At 41.0% G+C, this 20,639-nt stretch overlaps 2 protein-coding genes and 1 pseudogene across 3 annotated transcripts; all 3 read right to left on the bottom strand.

Moving 5' to 3' along the window:
* Positions 1-29: 29 nt before the first annotated feature.
* On the bottom strand, positions 30-1,040 carry LOC147301677 (uncharacterized; the record flags this gene model as incomplete). The annotated part of the gene is made up of 1 exon (XM_086283553.1): positions 30-1,040. A coding segment is annotated over one exon (1,011 nt), but the record flags the coding sequence as incomplete, so codon positions are not given.
* Positions 1,024-3,206, bottom strand: LOC147301676 (uncharacterized). The gene is made up of 3 exons (XM_086284239.1): positions 2,316-3,206; positions 2,128-2,197; positions 1,024-2,000 (listed from the first exon to the last, which is right to left on the bottom strand). The coding sequence occupies exons 2-3, from the start codon at positions 2,129-2,131 to the stop codon at positions 1,360-1,362; spliced, it is 645 nt and encodes a 214-aa protein (XP_086140365.1). The 5' UTR covers positions 2,132-2,197; positions 2,316-3,206; the 3' UTR covers positions 1,024-1,359.
* A 1,332-nt stretch (positions 3,207-4,538) lies between these two features.
* LOC147301675 (protein NLRC5-like) lies at positions 4,539-16,405 on the bottom strand (annotated as a pseudogene). The gene is made up of 5 exons (XR_015127206.1): positions 16,377-16,405; positions 14,217-14,555; positions 12,470-14,086; positions 5,008-5,122; positions 4,539-4,918 (listed from the first exon to the last, which is right to left on the bottom strand). The product of XR_015127206.1 is annotated as a protein NLRC5-like (transcript).
* Between the last annotated feature and the right edge of the window lie 4,234 nt (positions 16,406-20,639).

Raw genomic sequence — 20,639 nt, 5'->3', positions numbered from 1 at the left:
AATATAAGCCTAAAAGCGCATGTTCATTCTTACCACTGAACATTTTTAAAGCATTCAAACAGCTGTCTCATTCCTTGTTCTGATATCACAACATCCTCGAGGTTCAGCCTTATTTTCCGTTCCTTTGACTGAGTGACCACAAAGGCCACAGCACAGCAAGGGTAAGGATCCAGACTGTCTCCACTGAGGTCAAGGCGGTATTTTAGTTTGTCTAGAAGGTAGATGCACGCTTCAGGACTCTGGGACTCATACAAGCACTGACATAAGAACAGTATGTCGACATGGAGCCCACTGTCCTCAGTATCAGCCTCTTCTTGCTCACACAGATGAGGAAGAAATGTGTTTATCAGCTCCTTGAAGAACCAGTTAGATGTATTCTTCAGGTCCTGATCTGGAATCAGATGCTTCATCAAACTTGGGCTCTTCTCATTCAACAATCGACACATGAAGGGGATCAGATGTTTCATGTGTTTCTTCTCCTCTGTGAGGCACTGCTGAAAAACATCTCTGACTTTATCAGGATTCTTCAGGAGCCACAGTGCTGCAAAAAACTCCTGCACTGTGTAATGGAGGAATGCATATGTGGTTATCGTTTCTGTCGGGGCCACCTTGATGAGAAGTGGTTTCAGGAAGGACAGGACACAGCTGTCTTCACAGGTCAGGTCTGTCAGGTTCACAGATTTTTGTTGAGTTGCAAGAAAAGCAGCTTCAGCCAGAGACAGATTTTCTTCTGTCTTGGTGCTGATGAACGAATTTAGATCTTTGTTCTTTGTTTTGCTGTTTATCTGAAGGCAGAATCGAATAATATTGATGTAGATCTCAGTTATTGTACATGGCTGTGGAGAGTCTTCTGAGTTAAAGCAAGCAGCTATCATCAGTGCATACATGGGGACATGACAAAGAGTTACCAACTCCAAGTTACTCAAAACTTTCTCCTGATCTTCACCGAGTGTTGCAGATAAGTATGTTTTTATAGTCTGCTCACTAAAACCTTTCACCTCCACTCTGTCAAAGTCCCCAGAAAGGAAGTCTTCATCCTTTTAGAATCTTAACGTGTCCTGAGTGTTTCCTTTATTTGTACATACTGTTAGGTTCACAGCAGAGTTTTTAAAGGAAAGTGTTCAGATTCAGAATCAGAATCAGAATGGGGTTTATTGCCAAATGTTGAGCAGGTTTACAACATTAGGAAATTGCTGCGGTGCTTCAGTGCAAACATAGTGTCATAAATAGCACTTAAATAGACATGGAAAAAAATAAAAGTAGGGATAAGAATTAAAAGTGCTACGTGGAAAGATATATACATGAGTGCAGGTGGTGATCAGTGCCAAACATGGAATGATGCAGTGACACAGCGTAGGGTCATGTGTTAGTGGCGGGTACAGTCATATGGTTATTGTTCATGTGTCCAACAGCAGAGGGGAAGAAACTGTTCTTATGGTGAGAGGTTCTGGTGCGAATGGACCGGAGCCTCCTGCCTGAGGGGAGCAGGTCAAACAGACTGTGTCCAGGGTGAGAAGGGTCAGCTGAGATCCGAACTGCACGCCGCAATGTCCTGGAGGTGTACAGGTCCTGCAAAGATGGGAGTCTGCAGCCAATCACCTTCTCAGCAGAGCGCACAACACGCTGCAGTCTCTGTTTGTCCCTGATAGTGGCTCCAGCGTACCACACGGTGATGGAGGAGGTGAGGATGGACTTGATGATTGCAGTGTAGAACTGCATCATCGTCCGTGTTGGCAGGTTGAATTTCTTCAGCTGCCTCAGGAAGTACATCCTCTGCTGGGCTTTCTTGATGACGGAGGTGATGGTGGGCTCCCACTTCAGGTCCTGGGTGATGGTGGTACCCAGGAAGTGGAATGAGTCCACAGAGGTGATGGGGGTGTCAGTCAGGATGATGGGGGGGAGTGGGGCTGTGTGCTTCCTGAAGTCCACAATAATCTCCACTGTCTTCTGGGCATTCAGCACCAGGTTGTTGTGGCTGTGGTTGTTCAGTGTTTGTTCAGCTAAAAGATTTAAAGGGCAGAATAAACTACATTTATATTTTGTTAATAAACATATGTAATAGAGCATTGAAGAGAAACATCAGTTATCAGATACCTGTAGACTTCAGAGTATCAGAGACACACTTACACATCAGCCTCAAAGTCTCCACTGATGAGAAACTCCATCAGCTGTTCAGCATCTTTGTGCTGTTATTTTCCTGATCACAAGAAACAAAAATCAAAAATCAAAAACTGTAAGACTGTGGTGTTATTGTGAGCTCAAAGACTGTTATTGTCTATTATTACAGTGGCTTTAATCCTCACACGGAATCTCACCTGTTCCTCTCTCCACCACATCACATCATGCTGAGTGTGAGCAGCTTCATTTTCTGTGACAGGGGAGTAAATTTCCCATTAAAGCATTGTAGCGGGTGACATGGTCTAAATAACCCAGTTATTCCAATGAAGATAAAAATGCCAGACAAAAAAACTCAGTACACATCTACATTAACCATAAATCTCTGCAATTAAAATCACGTTCTGGGTTAAGCTTATCAGTAATTAAAACCTCATTATGGGTCAAACTTGTCTCATTTGTTTATTATCAATGTGCCTCTGCTCTACTGCAGTTTAATCCGAATTTAAAGAGCTAAAAAGAAAGAAAAAAGGGTGTGAACATGTAAATTTAGTCACACACACACAAACAGTTATCACAAGAAAAACTAAACAATAGGGAGCCTACTTCTTCTGTTTAAAACAACTCAAACTGCCTGTAAAATCTTTAAGTTCTCTCTGCAAAAGATGCCGAAAATAAGAAGTCAAGTTTGGATTAAAGGAGCAATATGCACAGAGCATGATAAAGGTACAAAGATATTCCAACTTCCGGGATCAGCGGCTCATAAGTGATGAGTAACTTTCGAACTATCAGAATGGAGACAAGAAGCGATCCGAGCCGAACGATAACAAAAGTCTAACTTTTCTGTCCTGCAGGACATTTGCTTCATGTGCTATTAACTACAACACACCACCAAGTTGAAAACAACACTTTTACATTTTTATGTATATTAGGACAGTTGTTTAGGAATGCGTGAGTTACATAAAAGTCATTTTCTTCCCTTTTTCTTTCTTTTGGTCTTCAAAAGAGAGAGAAAAGCCGCCTTCACCTCTTTTATAACACAAACAGCTTGAGCCGATCGAGTTCGCCAGACAACCTATGTGAGTGTCGAAACACACATGGATGTACACGACAATAAAGAGAGACGAAACACAAGGACATAGTACTAGACCCCCCCCCACCCCCCACCACCACCACCACCACCACCATACACACACACACACGAGCGCAAAGGGAACCTAATAGATAAGAGAACATAAACGCAAGAATACAAATACACTCAGAGACATAAAATGGACTAAACTCAATACTAACTGTAAAAACGTCCCTTCCTTCAGATATCCACTGTACCTTCCACAGACGGCGGGTTTGATGCGAACCAAAGCGGAGTGTGCTGTCCTCCCTCGTGGATCACAGAAACAGTCGAAAAGTAAAGTTTCTACAGCTTAAAACCAGTCCGCCTCTTACCTGAATCTTACCTGTATGGTACTAGTTCATTGTGTCCGCTTCTTTTGGGATCGTTTCTCTCTGTGTTAATCCATAGGATAGTAAAAAAGAACAAAAAAACAAACAAACAAACAAAAAAAACGCCGGCTGGACGTTTTCCTTTCACTTTTCTTGATCAGGAAGTAGGAAGTACTTATAGGATTTACCAGATGCCACCGCTGCAGGCAAACTAGGTCATAAATCGCCACTTTTCCAACCCGTCTGGTTAAGAAATGATGTAAAAGTCGCTGTTTAATAATCAGGACGCTGTAAAACTCTGTAAAGTCTTTTAGCTGCAGGAATAGTTCTTCAATCAATCAAATTAATTTCACTTTCACATGCTAAAGAGATTCTTTATCACACTGTGGGACAGTAATCTCTCATGTTTAAATACATGCAGTTTAAAGTTTCAGATTCTGATGTGCTCTCGTCTCTCTATATACTGTACTTATATAGCGGAGATGACAATAAAGTTTACTTTGACTTCAGCAGCAAGCGGCGCACCGAGGGCTCTCGCGCTCACTTTTACTGGACGTTTTACTTTAGTAAAACAGTGAAACATGAGTCTTTCATCACCGTTCAGGTTGTGGGTTACAACAGAAAGTGATACATTTACTGTTCTCAAGTGGAGTCAGACTATTTCAACAGAGGATGTTTTGCTGAATAAGAGGATAATCACGTCTGTGTGAACTCGAGTCATAGAAACTTTTACAAACTAAACCACGTTTGTCCATAATTTGGACTGCAGGGAACAGGGGGAAGAAATAGTGAGAAGGTGATTAGCGGATCACTGAAGGTGGGGCAGCCCCTGAGAGTATAAGGAGGATCCATAGAGGTAAATAAAATGCATTAGCAGTGACGGAACTTTGACCTCTAACTTTTGTTATGTGGTATCGTTTCAAATTACAGAGAAGTGTGCACAGTGTTTAAACAAATAGGACTGTGACAGGAGAGGGATTAACTAATGAAGAGGTTGTTTGTTTTATTGGGAGGGATATAGAAACAGAATAAAATTACATGAAATACATGTGAGCTGCTGGACAGACAGGTGAGATCCATGTGAATGACTTCACTAAGTTCTTTCGTTCATTCCTCTGTTAAATCCAGATGATTTTTTGTCATGGTTAGTGAAGGACTCAAAAAGCAGAATCTTAAATCTTCAGTACAGTGTGTTTATTTACAGTGACACATGATCACACAGAAAAGCAACAATCTTTGCGACTGGGTTCTGAGACAGCTGGATGTCCTGAAGGCTCGAATCCTCGCCACGGGCCTGGTCAGAAGAAACACCAGAAACAAGTCCACAACTCAGTGAGAACATTTACTCAGCCTGGGATTCCTGCACAGACACAAGCAGAAGGTAATTATCAGGGAACACACAGGCGATGGAGAAAACTGATCATATGTTGGCAAACTAACTTTACTAACTAGCTTAGTCAACAATCCAGCATTGAATAAATGTCTTCCTCCGGCTTAAATGGAAACTGGCTGATGACCAAATCTCTCAGGTGCAGATAGGCTGAGACTGGAGGAAGACACACGTCTACAGATAGAGAGACAGAGAGAGAGCAGGCAAGAGTGAGAAGGAGAGCGAGAGAATCCTCACATATGAATAAAAGCAGGACAAGAAATCTATCAGCTCAGCTTAACACTATATTGTTGCTCAGTGCGATGTCAATACTGCTGTTTATTTCTGACATGGCAGCTGCACATTAGAGATCTGAAACTTTCAATTGCACACACCTAAACATTAAAGGTTACTCAGTGTGTTCAGCTCTGGCATTCTCACATAGCTTAATAAAAGAGTGTGAAAATCACTTCAGTGTCATTTTAATGTTATTTATTCACAGATATTTCTATAATCTAACACCATCAACCGAACACATGCAAATTCCTGTGACAATACCAAACACACTTTGTGCTGCTCCAACTTTACAGCTGAGCTTCATTTGGTTGTATTAGGTTCATATTTTTCATGACATAGTAAAATATCTCAGTAGAAACATGTGACATTCTGTTGCGAATAAAATATGGATTTAGCAGATTTGTAAATGATTACATACTGTTTTTATTTTCCACAGCGTCCAAAGTTTTGTGGAAATGGGGCTGTACTATAAGACTGTGTAAAATTGTATTTGTTTAACCCTTTCATGCATAGTGGTCACACAGTGGACAGCTATTCAAAGACTGTTTTCTTGTATTTGTGTCAGTGTTGATGGTACACTTGCACATAAACCACTACATTGGACACTGATGTGTCACTCTTGACTCAGTCTGTCTTGGTCTTGTCTTGGTTTCGATATCCTCTGGTCTTGGTATTGTCTTGGTCCTGCGGTTTAGGCGGTCTTGACTGTCTAGTACTCAAAACACTTTATACAACATGCCTCAATAAATTGTTCAGACAATCACTTTTGTTTCTATGCTTAAGTGCTTTCTATCTAACATTCACACATATTCAAACTGCAATAGATGCTTCAGAGAGCAACTTGGGGTTAGTAGCTTGCCCCCAAAATAATAATGCATCTACGCATGCATCTACTAATAATAATTAGTAGATGCATGCGCTACCTCCTGAGCTAAATCCATGGAACAAGATATATGTAATGCCTGATGCATTAGTTGTACACGGGAGACATCATGCTTTCTTTATATTGCCAGATAAAATAATTTAATAAATAGTAATTAAAAAAAAACTTGTATTAAATAAGAAACATGTTGACAAATGATGGTGGTCACAGTGGCATCATCAAAATGCAAAAACTAAAAAGTAAGCAGAAAGTGATGGGATCTGACTACTTCCTGAAATTCTTCTTTAGCTGTCATTAAAGTGAACAGTCACACAACACATGGCCATTTTTATGCATAGTTCCCTGTTTTAAAAGGCTCAAAATTATTTGAACAATTGACTGAAAAGCAATTTAATGAGAATGTGAATAAGCCATACTTATAACTATAGTTAGCTCTAAAAATTCTTTTAGCGAGAAAGCAAAAGCTTCAGAAGCCAAGATTAAACTGAAAATGATAAAGGAGAGAAATAGATCATGATCTGAAGTATATCATATCATCTGCCAAGAATGCTGGAGGCTATGTTATGGCATAGGCATGTATGGCTGCCAGTAGAACCAGGTCACTAATATTTATTGATGATGTGACTGTTGATAGAAACAGGAATAATTTTGAAGTGTACAGGGGTATACTCTCTGCTCAGTTTCAGACAAATGCTGCAAAACTGGTCGTACAGTGCTCCACAGTGCAAATAGATAATGTCTCAAAGCATACCTCTATGTAACCCAAGACTTTTTCAAGGCAAAGAAATGAGATACATTCTTCAATGAGCAAGTCAGTCACCTGATCTCACCCAAGAGAGCATGTACGCATCTCAAGGGAGGAATCTGGTATTAAAAACTGCCTTTATACACTGTTCAGGAAATAATGAAAAACTGAAAACACATCAGCTCTCAATCATTTTGTCCAGTGACTTTTGAGCCTCTGAAAATGGGGCACTATGCATAAAAATGGCTACAAATCCTGAATAATTAGAACAACATTTCCCCCGGAATTCAAGCTAAAAGACTACACTTTAATATAGAACATATTAATTGGCTGAATTAAAACCGAAAGAGGCAAAACTACAAAAACCGAGCCGCTGTCCAGATGTGTGTGCACAGACCAAACTACAGATGATTTGAGGCATGCTCAAATCTTAATATTAGCTACCAGCTGACGCTAATTGGCTGCTGCCGGTCCAAACAATTTGATTTTGATTTGACCAATATTTGTTGAATAAAAAATGTTGTGACGCTACATAGTATGTATATAGCAGTTGAAATGTTTCAGTTAAGTCCTTATTGGTTAAATATATTGTTTGTTTATTTATTTATTTATTTATTTATAAATTGTGTACACAGGAACCAGAATAACTTGATGGCGGCGCGTGAACAACGCGAGGCTCAGTGTCTCTCCAGAATCTGCTATTTAGCGGTTTTTTATCTACTTTTAACCGGATTATTCGTCCAGAATTGCTTCTGGACATCTGGACTCATAACTCCAACAGTTTTATCGCCGATCTCCGACTCATCCCAGAGATCTCCAGAACACCGGAGGCTGCCCACTCTACCCGGCCGGGCGGAAGTGCACGCAGACGGCGCCGAGATCGTAAACAAAGGCGAGGTAGGCGCGGAGGGCTACGGGCTAAGCTAAAGCTAACACCACACCGGCTGCCTTTACCCTAGGGCTGGGCGATATGACCCAAAATTCATATCTCGATATTTTTTAGCTGGATGGCGATATAAGATATATATCTCGATTTTTTTTTTTAAAGCTATAAGTTAAGAACAAAAAGAGAGTTCTTAGTCACACTGTGTCCCAGATGTCACACGGGCACTTTTATTTACATACAGCGTAGATGTACATGAAGAAATTACTCAAAAATAAATTATCAGCATTTATTAAATAATCATGGTCCATAAATAAAAGAAAACAATGTTGTTTTTGTGCATAACAAAAAGCTCACAATTGTGCAGTCAAAATGTAAACTAACAGACGCTGAGCATAATAACAAAGACAGATTTCACAGCTGCACCACATCTCTGAACAGGTGCCGTTTGTGGTCCTTATACACACACAGTACGTATCACTCCGCGAGGCTCCTCCTTGGTAGCCGTAATCCTCCGACAATCCATCAAGCGGTGCAGCTCAGCAAAGTCATATTAAAACATTTTTTTGACAGATTGCTGAGCGCTGTGTACCACATAAAATCGGTTCGCGGTCAGTAAGCACAACCAGAATTCATACATAAGGCGCACTGTCGATTTTTGAGAAAATGAAAGGATTTTAGGCCGTGCAGCTCCTCCGGGCTGCATGTCGTTAGCGTGGTTAGCTCGTTAGCGCGGTTAGCTCGCTAACACGTTGACGCCGTCCAGCCCCACGCACGGTAACTCGCTAATGTAGATTTTCCGCTTTCATCTTGTCATTGCCTGCAGGTGAAGCTATGGGGGAGGCGGAGTTGTGTTCAGTGAAGGAGAGGCGAGGCCGAGTAACGTTGCGTAGAGACAAAAGTGGACGAAAGAGAGGCAAACCTGCGGCTCCACAAGTATAATTATAACGTAACATAGACTATATCGATATAAACGATATTGTCACATCTTATATCTCGTATGAAAATATATCGATATTTTTAAAAAACTCGATATATCGCCCAGCCCTACTTTACCCAGTATTTTCCTCGCCAATGTCCGTTCTCTGGCAAACAAAATGGATGAGATACGGCTCTCCATCACTAACAACAGACGGATTATGGACTCAAATGTCATGTTTTTCACCGAAACATGGTTGAACAACAGCTGCCCCGACAATGCTATCGAGTTAGCAGGACGCCACACACACCGAGCCGACAGGCTAGCAGATGACTCCGGCAAGACCAGAGGTGGAGGTTTGTGCATTTATATTAACAATGCTTGGTGCATGAACTCCACTACTACTGAGAGTCACTGCTCACCTAATGCGGAGTTTTTAATGGTCAAATGCAGACCTTATTATCTCCCCAGAGAATTCACTTCGATCATACTCACTGCCGTGTATATACCCCCCGACGCTAATGCTAGGTTGGCCATGAAAGAACTTTCTGCAGCCATTAACAAACACCAGAATAAACACCCCGAGGCTGCTTTTATTGTTGCTGGCGACTTCAACCACACCAACTTAAAGACAGTCCTCCCCAGATTCCACCAACATGTCTCCTGCCACACCAGAGGAGACAGGACTTTAGACCATGTGTATTCCAACCTGGCTGGAGCCTACAAAGCCACACCCCTCCCCCACATTGGACAATCGGACCATCTCTCCCTGTTCCTTACACCTAGGTATTCACCACTCATCCAACGTGTGAAACCTGCTGTGAGGACAATTAAAGTGTGGCCAGAGGGGACAGACGCAGTGCTCCAGGACAGATTTAAAAACACAGACTGGAATATGTTCACCCACACAGACCTGGACCAGTACGCCTCATCTGTACTGGATTACATCTCCGAAACCACAGACAGTGTCACTACCCAGAAACGGATCACCATGTACCCCAACCAGAAGCCTTGGATGAACCGGGATGTTCGTCTCCTCCTGAAGGCCCGCAACACCGCCTTTAGGTCAGGAGATGCACACGCCTACAGTACAGCCAGGGCTAATCTAAAGAAGGGCATCAAAAAAGCCAAACACCATTACAAAAAGAAGGTAGAAGAACACTTCTCCAACTCCAACCCCCGACGCATGTGGCAAGGACTCCAGACCATTACAGACTACAGGACCACCAAACCCTCCCCCGCATCCTCTGATGTCTCCTTCCTCAACGAGCTCAACAACTTTTATGCTCGTTTTGAGCGAGGGAACCCCACAACCACAACCAAAGCAGACGTGACGCCAGACCACCAACCTCTGACTCTCTCCCCCACCGATGTAGGAGCGGTGCTGAGCAGGATCAATGTCCACAAGGCTGCAGGTCCCGATGGCATCCCCGGGCGTGTTCTCAGAGCGTGTTCTGAGGAGCTTGCAGGAGTGCTGACAGACATATTCAACCTCTCCTTGGCCCACGCTGTGGTACCGGCCTGCTTCAAATCCACCTCCATCGTCCCGATACCCAAAAACTCCAACCCATCTTGCCTCAATGACTACCGCCCAGTAGCACTCACCCCCATCATCACTAAGTGCTTAGAGCAGCTGGTCCTAGCACACTTCAAATCCTGTCTCCCCCCCACCCTGGACCCCCACCAATTCGCATACCGCCAGAACAGGAGCACAGAGGATGCAGTCTCCATCGCACTGCACTCTGTCCTCTCACACCTGGACAACAACAACACCTACGCCAGAATGCTGTTTATAGACTTCAGTTCAGCATTCAATACAATCCACCCCTCACAACTCATCAGGAAACTGACAGACCTGGGCATCAGTTCCCTCATCTGCAAATGGTTACTGGACTTCCTGACCAACCGCCCCCAACATGTCCGGCTGGATAACCGCTGCTCATCTACCATCACAATGAACACCGGTGTACCACAAGGCTGTGTGATGAGCCCTTTCCTCTACTCCCTCTTCACCCACGACTGCAGACCTGCTGATGGTTCCAACACCATCATTAAGTTTGCAGATGACACCACGGTGATTGGCCTCATCAGTGACAACGATGAGGCCGCCTACAGGGAGGAGGTGGATCGTCTGGCTGAGTGGTGAGACACAAATAACCTGCTGCTTAACACCGAGAAGACCAAGGAGCTCATCGTGGACTACAGGAGGAATGCTGACCCACATCCACCCATCCACATTAAGGGGACGGCTGTGGAGCGTGTGAGCAGCTTCAAGTTCCTGGGAGTCCACATCTCCGAGGATCTCACCTGGACGACCAACTGCTCCAAGCTGGTCAAGAAGGCTCACCAGCGCCTCTTCTTCTTGAGGACTCTGAGGAAGAACCACCTGTCCTCAGACATCCTGGTGAACTTCTATCGTTGCACCATCGAGAGCATCCTGACCAACTGTATAACAGTCTGGTACGGGAACTGCTCTGCCTCGGACCGGAAGGCGTTGCAGAGGGTCGTGAAAACTGCCCAGCGCATCGCCGGAGCACCACTTCCTGCCATAAAAGACATCTACAGGAAGCGGTGTCTGAAAAGGGCTGGGAAAATCATCAGAGACCCCAGTCACCCATTACATGGACTCTTCACCCTCCTGCCCTCTGGGAGGCGCTACAGGAGCCTCCGGACTAAGACCACCAGGTACCGGAACAGCTTCTTCCCCACAGCTGTCAGACTCCTGAACTCTGCCTCCTGACATCTGACCCACGTTAACTCATGGACTGAACATACACACACACACACAATGGACAACTGTACCCTCAAACACACAATAATAACATGGAGTGAACCACCACTCACAACCACTAGCACTTTATATAGCCTCTGTAGAAATTATCCACACCCTCACTTACCTTAACTGCACTACTGTATAGCCCCGTGTAAACAATCATTCTGTACATACGATAATTTTTAACCCTACAACTGTTTACAACTTGCATAGTTCCCATTTCTGTATAGCTGTATATCTCAGATTCCTGTAAAGTTATTTATTTCATATTCTGTATAGTTTTTCATATTTATATCCTGTCCATATCCTGTACATAGCTTGTACTCACTACAGCCTGTACATACTTATAGTTATAGAATATTCACAACATACTTCATACCGTGTACATTATAACATAATAGACCCATTTCTGTAATATACTTACATATCTATATTATTGCTAATATATATTGTAATATATCTATATCACTAAGCACTTCTGGATGGATGCAAACTGCATTTCGTTGCCCTGTACCTGTGCATGTGCAATGACAATAAAGTTGAATTCTATTCTATTCTATTCTATGTATTTAGCTTAATTGGCTGACATTTTTGTATTATTCTTGTGATTTCTTATTGGCCTTGTTTATTTAATGCAGGCCAGGTGAACCTTTTTTGGGGTATGAAAAAGGATGGCGAGCCAATGAACGGCTAGGAGCAGGACTCATTCTGCAATTGAAGCTTCCACTGGTTGGGTAGGAAGCTATCAAAGACGACGCTCTGTCCCCATTTTCCAAATACACTGATTTCCGCAATCATACACACCATTCCCCTCATTTATGGACAATGGCGCTTGGACATCTCTCATGGACAGTGCATCAGTGAAGCATGGTGGTAGCACCATGATGATTGCTACGAGTGAGAAAGCTGTAGTTACAAAAAATCTTGAATGTGTGAATTTATCAAGACAAAAGGGAAAGGCTCAGACATGTATCTTTTAAATGGAGAGTAAGTGTAGTTTGCAAGATGTGAGCAAACATGTAAATTACATGCTCTCACTTACCTTTGGAGTTTGCTCAGACATCCTAGTAATGGTCTCACTCCTTGTTTTGATACTTTTGTGTTTTGCAGCTTCAGCTGTATTTTCCTCTCCTTACTCTGGGTGATTATATAGGACACAGCATGGCATTGCTGAGGATCGAGAGTCTCCCCACTCAGATCAAGACAGTAGTCCAGTTTATCCAGAAGATAAACACAGGCTTCAGCAGACTGAGACTCATAGAGACACTGACATAAGAACAGCAAGTCTATTTCACAGTCCTCAGTGTCACTACAATCTACAAAGGTGGTCACCAAGTGTTTGAAGAACCAGCCAGATGTTTCTCTGAGCTGCTGAGAAGGAATCAGACTTTCTAGCAAATCAGTGTTTTTATCATTTAACAGTCCACACAAAAAGGGGACTAAGTGTTTCATGTGTTTGATGTTGTCAGTCAGACACTGTTGGACAACACTTCTGGTCCGTTCTGGATCCTTCAAGACCCACAGTGCTGCAAAAAACTCTTGAACAGTGTAGTGGAGAAAGGCACACAAGGGTTTCTTTGCAGTTGAGCTGACTTGAGATACACTCCTGCTCAAAAAAGCTAAATAAGCACAGCTTTCTAATTTGGGCAGTGATTTCAGGTTCACATTTTTTCCTTCTGTTGCACAAAAAGCAGCCTCGGATAAAGACAGTACTGCATCCCATTTAGTGCTTTCATTTTCAGATGTCTTGCCAACATTTCTCTGAATGCAGAAATGGAGGATATTGAGGTATATTTCTGTAACTGTGCAGGGATGTGGAGAGAACTCTGAGCCCTCAAAACGAAAGCAGGCAACCACCATCAGAGCGTACATGGGGACGTGGCACAGAGAGAATAATTCCAAGTTACACAAAACTTTGTTGAAGTGTTCCTCACTCAGATACTTGGATAAGTATTCTCTGATGCCCTGCTCACTGAAGCCTTTCACTTCCACTCTGAGACAGTCCCAACCTAACAGGAAGTCTGCTGACTCCACCTCTGGTCTGCAGGTGATGATGATTCAGGTAGAAGAGTCTTCTGTATGAGCTTAAACACCACAGAAGTAGAGGGGATATCTGTAACGCCATCAAAAATGATAGTAACATTGTCAGCATTATTCTTTATGTCCTCTAAGACTTTGTCTTTGCCTTCATCTGGTTCATTGAACACACTGAAGAGAAGATCCTCCAGTTTATGGACCTCTGTGATGTTGGGTGTTTCTCTCATATCAAAGTAGAACATGTAATCTAGATCCTTGTTGTCTTTCTCTGACCATAGTTTCAACATCTGATGGACCACAGCCGTTTTCCCAGTTCCAGGTTTTCCTACCAAAAGGATTTTTCTTTCATACGTTTTCAGCAGTTCACTGGGGGAAGTTTCCTGTTTGTCCTCAGGTATGTAGGCCTTTAGTTTTTTAGTGCGAACCTTCCTGCTTTTTTTGATCTTTGACTTTTTTATTTTGGATGGTGAAGCCTGTCCTTGTGTGTCTAACACAAGTGAACTGTACGACAAAGATGTCTCCTTGTTGAACAGGACTGCTTTACTTTGGATCCATGATCTTTCTGAAATCTTTTGAGTTTCTGATTTCAGCTTTTGCTGGTATCTGTGGCACGGGCTGGGCCCTGAAAGAAAGGAGAAATTAATTAAAAAGTAATTTAGTGATTTAACTCATGTGTCACTGAACAACACTGCATTTTAAATGAGTGTGATCACATTAAAACATGCCACGGACTTCAGTTTGTTTAAAAATACCTTGTAAATACGTTACATCCATGTTGGTGTCCTCCTTGAAGGAAAAGCAGCTGATCCAGTAGTTCAGGTCAAATTCGTCTTTCAAAGAAGAGTCTGTCTCTGTATTTTCCAGAACAGACTGAGCTTTCTGTGGATCTCTTTATTATGTCAATAATCCTGAGAAACTCATAGCAAGCTGCTTCCCCCTTTTTGATGACAGAGTCCACAGTTCTTCTCCTTTTGTCAAAGTCGCCACCATCTGTCCTTATTTTACTGACTTCTTCCTCTGAGAAAACTCCTCTCTGGTACAGATTCTCCACAATCACAGCAGTGAGCCTCTTTAATGTTCTCACCAGGGCCCTATTTCAGAAAGCCGGTTTAGTGCAAACTCTGAGTAAGTATACGCTGAGTTAACGAAAACTCTGGGTTTTCGGTTTCACAAAGCGAGTTTAGATTAATTCTGAGTGAGTTACTATGACGACACACTCCGTCAAGCTAACCTGCCCCCTAGCAGGTTTACTTCAACTAACCCTGACGTTCTCCGCCTCTTTGTCAGAAACCTGACTGTAGGAAGTGTCAGACATGGCGTGTCCCTTCCTTGAAGAGCCAGTAGATGTTGAAGCCCAAATTCTCCGCAGAGCTCTCCGCCGGGAGAGAGTGATTAGAGCGCGTTTGGACATTTTATCATTTCCTGATGATTTTCTGTGTGAACGTTACCGTTTTTCAGCACAATCTATAATTTATTTGAATAACATCCTCAGGCCTAATATTACGCATGTGACACATCGCGGACATCCTCTCAGTTCTGTACATATTATTTGTATTGCACTTCGGTTTTTTGCAAACGGGAGCTTTCTGTATAATATTGGTGACGCTGAGCACGTTTCCAAGGCTACCGTCTGTCGGGCAGTCAGGAATGTTACAGTTGCACTGAAACGTCTCGTGTACTCGTTTGTGGTGTTCCCCGGTCATAGACCCACAAGATTTATCAAAGAGGGATTCCACAAAATTGCAGGTAGCAGGATGAACAAAACTTAATTCATGATGTGGTGATACTTGAACTACTACTTAAATTTTACATTTATTCTCACGGTTCCCAGGCGTGATTGGCTGTATAGATGGCACCCACATTCCAATCATTGCTCCTTCAGTAAATGAAGGAGACTATGTGAACAGGAAGTCTTTCCACAGCATTAATGTACAGGTACATAGTTCCCTGTAGCATTTCAAACTAACAAATTATTCCATTATAGTAATGGATGCTAATTTGTGTTCTCTGCACTGTGAAGATCATATGTGATGCTGCCAACATTATCACAAATGTGGAAGCCAAGTGGCCAGGCTCTGTGAGTGGTGGTGGTGGAGGACCCCCACCTGTTTTTCGGGCCTCCGCTTTTTTTCTGTTGGCTATAACGGGTCACATTTGAGCATACAGAGTAAGCAAATATGTACTTGTAATGTGCTCAGATAATTTCAATAAGTGCTTACAGAGGGGAAATTAATGTAGCCTCTAACTGCAATTGATTTACATCGGACAAACAGACCAAGCACTATGGCTCATAATACAATTACACCTTACCTGTTTGGACTATATTTTTATATTTCATTTTTACTTGCTGCCAGGAACGTTTGGGGCCTGTTGGGTTGCACCTGCGCTCACATCACATCACGAAATAAAATGTATGAAATAAAAAATAAAATAAAATATAATAAAATAACGTGTTAAATGGGTGGAAATCCCTAGATCAATGTTTAAATTAACACTCACGCATTGACTCTGTCGGCTATGTTTTGCCATGCATGCTCCCTTTCTTTTGCAGCTGTGGCTGTGTTACTTTTTTCCGCAAAATTTGCATGTTATCGGCATATGCTGCCATCAGAATTTCGGCCTCAAGCGCTGTAAAATATATTGACCGCGCCTTCTTTCCCTCCGTCTCCATGGTGACTCGCTTAATCTGTGCTCCGCTAATCAGGGCTTTATGTATCCTCGTGCGCGCGCTTAACTTGGGGTTAAAGCAACTCCGCGTTGACTGAACTAATTGTTATCAGCCTTTCTGAAACGGAATATTCCGAGTTGGACAGTTCGGGGTTACTCAACCCTGAGTATCGTTTTTCACTCTGAGTTTTCTAAACCGGCTTCCTGAAATAGGGCCCAGGTTGGTTCTGGCCCTCCTGACGTACTCCACTGCTAACTGAGAAGAACAAGCCATGTTTCCTTTATTTCCTGGATTTCAGTAGTTTCTGTTCAAACAATATGAATTTAAACAAATGTATTTTATTTCAAAGATTCAGACTATTAAATATAAAGCATGCTAAAAGAAATGGTGTTAGGTGGAGATAAAGTCTAATTTATCTTAGATTGACGTCCCACTGATCACATCCTGTGTCAAACAAGCTGGTTTAAAGGGGGGAGGGACTAAAACTGCATTTAAAACAAACACACACAACTGCTTAATTTTAAAAACAAATTTAATACGGACAAAAGTAGAATTTTCTTTTCCACACTTTAATTTCATTCTTAATTATTGAGCCACTGTATTTTATTTTTGATGTTGCTCTTGATCCTATCACTGCTAGGCTTTGTTTTAAATTGATGTGTCAAGTGTATTTATAATTTATTCTCAGTCTTTGACTTTTTCAACAGTTTTCTATTGTTTTTCCTGTCTATTGATTTTATTTTCTTATCATCTTTAAATGAGTTTCTCTTCTTTTTGCAAAGAAACTTGTAACTCTGGTTTTTATAAGTGCTAAGCATTTTCTCATTTTACATCCTCAAAACTTTCTTAATGCACAGCGAGTCTTGGTGACTTGCATAGTAATCTCTTTAAATATGCATGTGTCACATGCTCATGTCAATGATTATTTATTTATTTATTCATTCATTCATTCATTTATTTGTTATATAATAACTCAGACATTCTCTAGCAATATCTCCACACATGTCTGAAACTTACTCCAAATTCATGTTATACATTTTATATATTTTTTAAGAACCATATTCGTCTCAGCTCTGTTTTTGTTTTTTTATAAACTTTTTATGCTTTAAGCTGAGTTTATTTAAACTCCAAACCTTGTACCTCACAACTGGGAGATTTTAACATAAAATAGTGGAGCTGCTCTTCCTTCTTGTTTTGCTTCTTTATGGTTATTAACCTGCCAGCATGCGCATGTTTCCAGAGGAGAGGGGATGCATGTTCTCTAACTACAGACTACTGATCCAAAAACAGGCTTTACTGAATTGTATATATTTTTTAAGTAGTGTTGTTTTGTTGAGTCACCATTTCAGAGTTGCATTAAATACAATAATATAGATGTATTCTTTTTCATTTAGGTCTACTCCAGTCATAAAAAAATAAAATTCTTGTCTGTATATGTGATATATACAACCATATTCTTGTGCTGGACATTTTAGGCTGGAATTTCTAATCCTTATATTTTGATCTAAAAACTATAAAATGGTATACAATGCATTTTTGTTTAAAAAAATAAATAAAAATCTAAAAACCCCTTTGAAACCCCGTACTCAAAGCTTCTTCAGTTTACCATGGACCAAGTAAAAGTGAAGATGCTTGTGTCCAATCTGAAGGCTCCCAGGTCCTCATGTTTGCAGATCACAAATTGAACAAACGTTAAAGACAAAAATCATAATGCATAGCTTCCACTGTGTGACTCATTGATACTTGTTCAACCTATACATGAGCCAAAAGTGACCAAAAACCAAACAGCAGATAAGCTTTAGTACAAAGGGACAGTTATAAACGACTGATTTTGTTGTGTCACTGGCAAAATTATTAAATTAAGCATTTACAGAAATGGTTACGATGTAGCACCATCACACCCTTTAATGTCATATACCACACACTTAAAGACAGAAGTAGTTCAGATTTATTGATATGTGGAAACAATGCTGTTTATCCCCCTCTAAGCATTTTTACTTACAGCTCTTTAATGGTTTTGTAACACATACAAATACTGTATCTACGTTTCTTTCTTCACCCAGGTTTGAATTATTTTACATTTAACATCCGCCAATTTAAGCAATAGCCATCATTTTATCAGCTAGTTAAGAATATCTGGTTTCTTCAAAGCAGTCACTTTATTGTGGATCTCAATAAGATGTTTCCCAATACAGATGCATCAGAAATTAAAAGTGTAACAATTATTTTTGAGAATATTTTACAGCTTTTGGTCATGGAGGGAGTATTTCCTCCACTGCTGTTATCATCATCATCGTCATCGTCATCACTGAAATAAGCCAACTTAAAAAATGTATGAAATTGAGCTAAAAATGTCTGCATAACATCAAAAAAGCATCGTCATTAATGAGACCCATGGTCATTAAGCGAGGCGCTGACCTCATTATGCTTCCCACTCTTCAGCCAAAGCAGTGATGAAATACAGTTTTTAACTGTTCTGTTGCTCTACTGTAGGTGTTGTGTAGCTAAACTCATGTAATTAGATACACGGGTTTGGTTAATTCCACAAACGTTTCTTCCATGTTTTTTTTGTTTTTTTTGTTTTTTTTCAGGTTTGCAGTATTACACAACCACAGTTTGCAAAACATAAACAAATGGACTACTTTCATAACCTTATTCTGGCTTCTGCTCTGCAAGACTTTGAAACACACTTCAACCATAAACTCTCCGTTTTTAATTACACCTCAAAACACATTTGTTCACACTTGTATACACTTTATCATTACCATGGTCATGCATTTGTTCCCTTGATAAGACTTTTATAGTTTTGTTTTGTGGTTTTATTCAGTTATTTTATTCCTTTGTAACTTTGTGTTTTTAAGTTGTTGTAGTAACGTAATATCACTTATGGAGTCTAAATTGACGTGTTTAAATGTGTCCTTGATTTAACCCACAAATAATTAAGTCATACGGTGATTATTCACTTTTCGTGAAGCTCGGCACACGCAGAGAAATCATTCAGGGGTCATGACTGTGAAACAGGCTCCTTTTCAAAGATATACACATCACAAATGTCTCTGGATACAAAAACATCGACAACACAAAGAAATATCTGGAAAAACACAAGAAGACTGTCGCTCACTCGTCTTTAACTTTCATAGCTGAAAAGACTCTCAGCTGAGCTCCAGGTTTCATCATTTCCTCTTTTCTTAGTGGATCCTGTTGTTTTTTTTACTAAATCTTTATTGCTTCGTGGTTTTCAGTCCATTGTATAATTGAGGGACACAGACCAGAAACAGAGGAGAGCAGGTAATCATTATATCTGTGAGCTGAAACATGACTAGTTTAAATATTGATAAGATACTTTGAATAGGAAGAAGAAATCATCTGTGGTTCTCATGTCATAACATAATTTAATATTTAAAGAGAAACCTAACATTAAATTTGTTTATCAAACAGGTATTGTGATTTTTTTTAAAAAAAAAGTATTTTACAGTCACTAACTCATCCTGTAAAATAAGACAGAGAAAAAAGCGTTGGTTATGCAGCACAGTGCAAAAGTCTTGAACCACCCATCACATCTTTATATTTCGCTTCTAAGGATTCAGATGTTTCTTTAATTTTTAATGCAACAATTCTCCAGGTTTCTTTGACTGGTGACCTAAATATTAGTATTAAAAATGAATTTGAATTTTAAAAGCTCCTTCGCTGTTCACTTTAAAGTAGCTTCTATGAAATTATCCTTCCCTGTCATTTATAAAACAGTGATGTGGACTCTGGCTGCTATACTGTTAGTGATGAAGACTATTAGGCTACGTTCACACTGCAGGTCTTAATGCTCAATTCCGATTTTTTGATCAAATCCGATTTTTTTTGTCTGCTCGTTCACACTACAAATAAAATGCAACAGCAAACGCGCTCTAGTGTGAACGCTCAAAGCGGCCCGCATGCGCAAAAGAAGATGTCACACACAACGTGCTCTGTTTAGACCCAGAGCAAACAGTATTGTTTGACAGATGGCCGTTAATATAAAGACTTCGGACTTTACGTTTCCCAATTTTTGCTTTAAGTTATTTTGTTATTTACATAATAATGTAAATAACCTAATAATTATCCTTATTGCTGTTTTAGAGAGGAGCGGTGCTTCAAAGGATAGTTGCAGATTTCTGTCAGAATCTGCAGATTATACAGTACAAATAAAATTTTCACGTTTCTCCAACGTTGTCTTCCCAACAGTTTCACTGACATCTACACGGGATGGCCAGGAAGCGTTCGCGATGTCTTCTCGGGCGCTTCTCCGGAGCTGATAATTGGCGTCTGTCTTGTGTCAGTGACGTAAAAGACGGATTTAATGCGACATGACCGTTCAAACTGCAGTCGCTTTCTAAAACATCGGATATGTATCGGATTCAGTACCACATACGAAAGTGACCCAGATCGGATTTGAAAATATCGGATTTGTGCCGTTCACACTGTCATACCATGATCGGATATGGGTCGCATAGGGTCAAAAAAGTCGGATTTGATG

Source organism: Aulonocara sp. 'chitande type north' Nkhata Bay, linkage group LG23 (genome assembly GCF_057382095.1).
Source record: "Aulonocara sp. 'chitande type north' Nkhata Bay isolate Kocher_YH1m ecotype deep benthic linkage group LG23, A_spYH_male_GT1.1, whole genome shotgun sequence".
NCBI lineage: Eukaryota > Metazoa > Chordata > Actinopteri > Cichliformes > Cichlidae > Aulonocara > Aulonocara sp. 'chitande type north' Nkhata Bay.
This window is presented reverse-complemented; position numbering and strand designations above follow the sequence as displayed.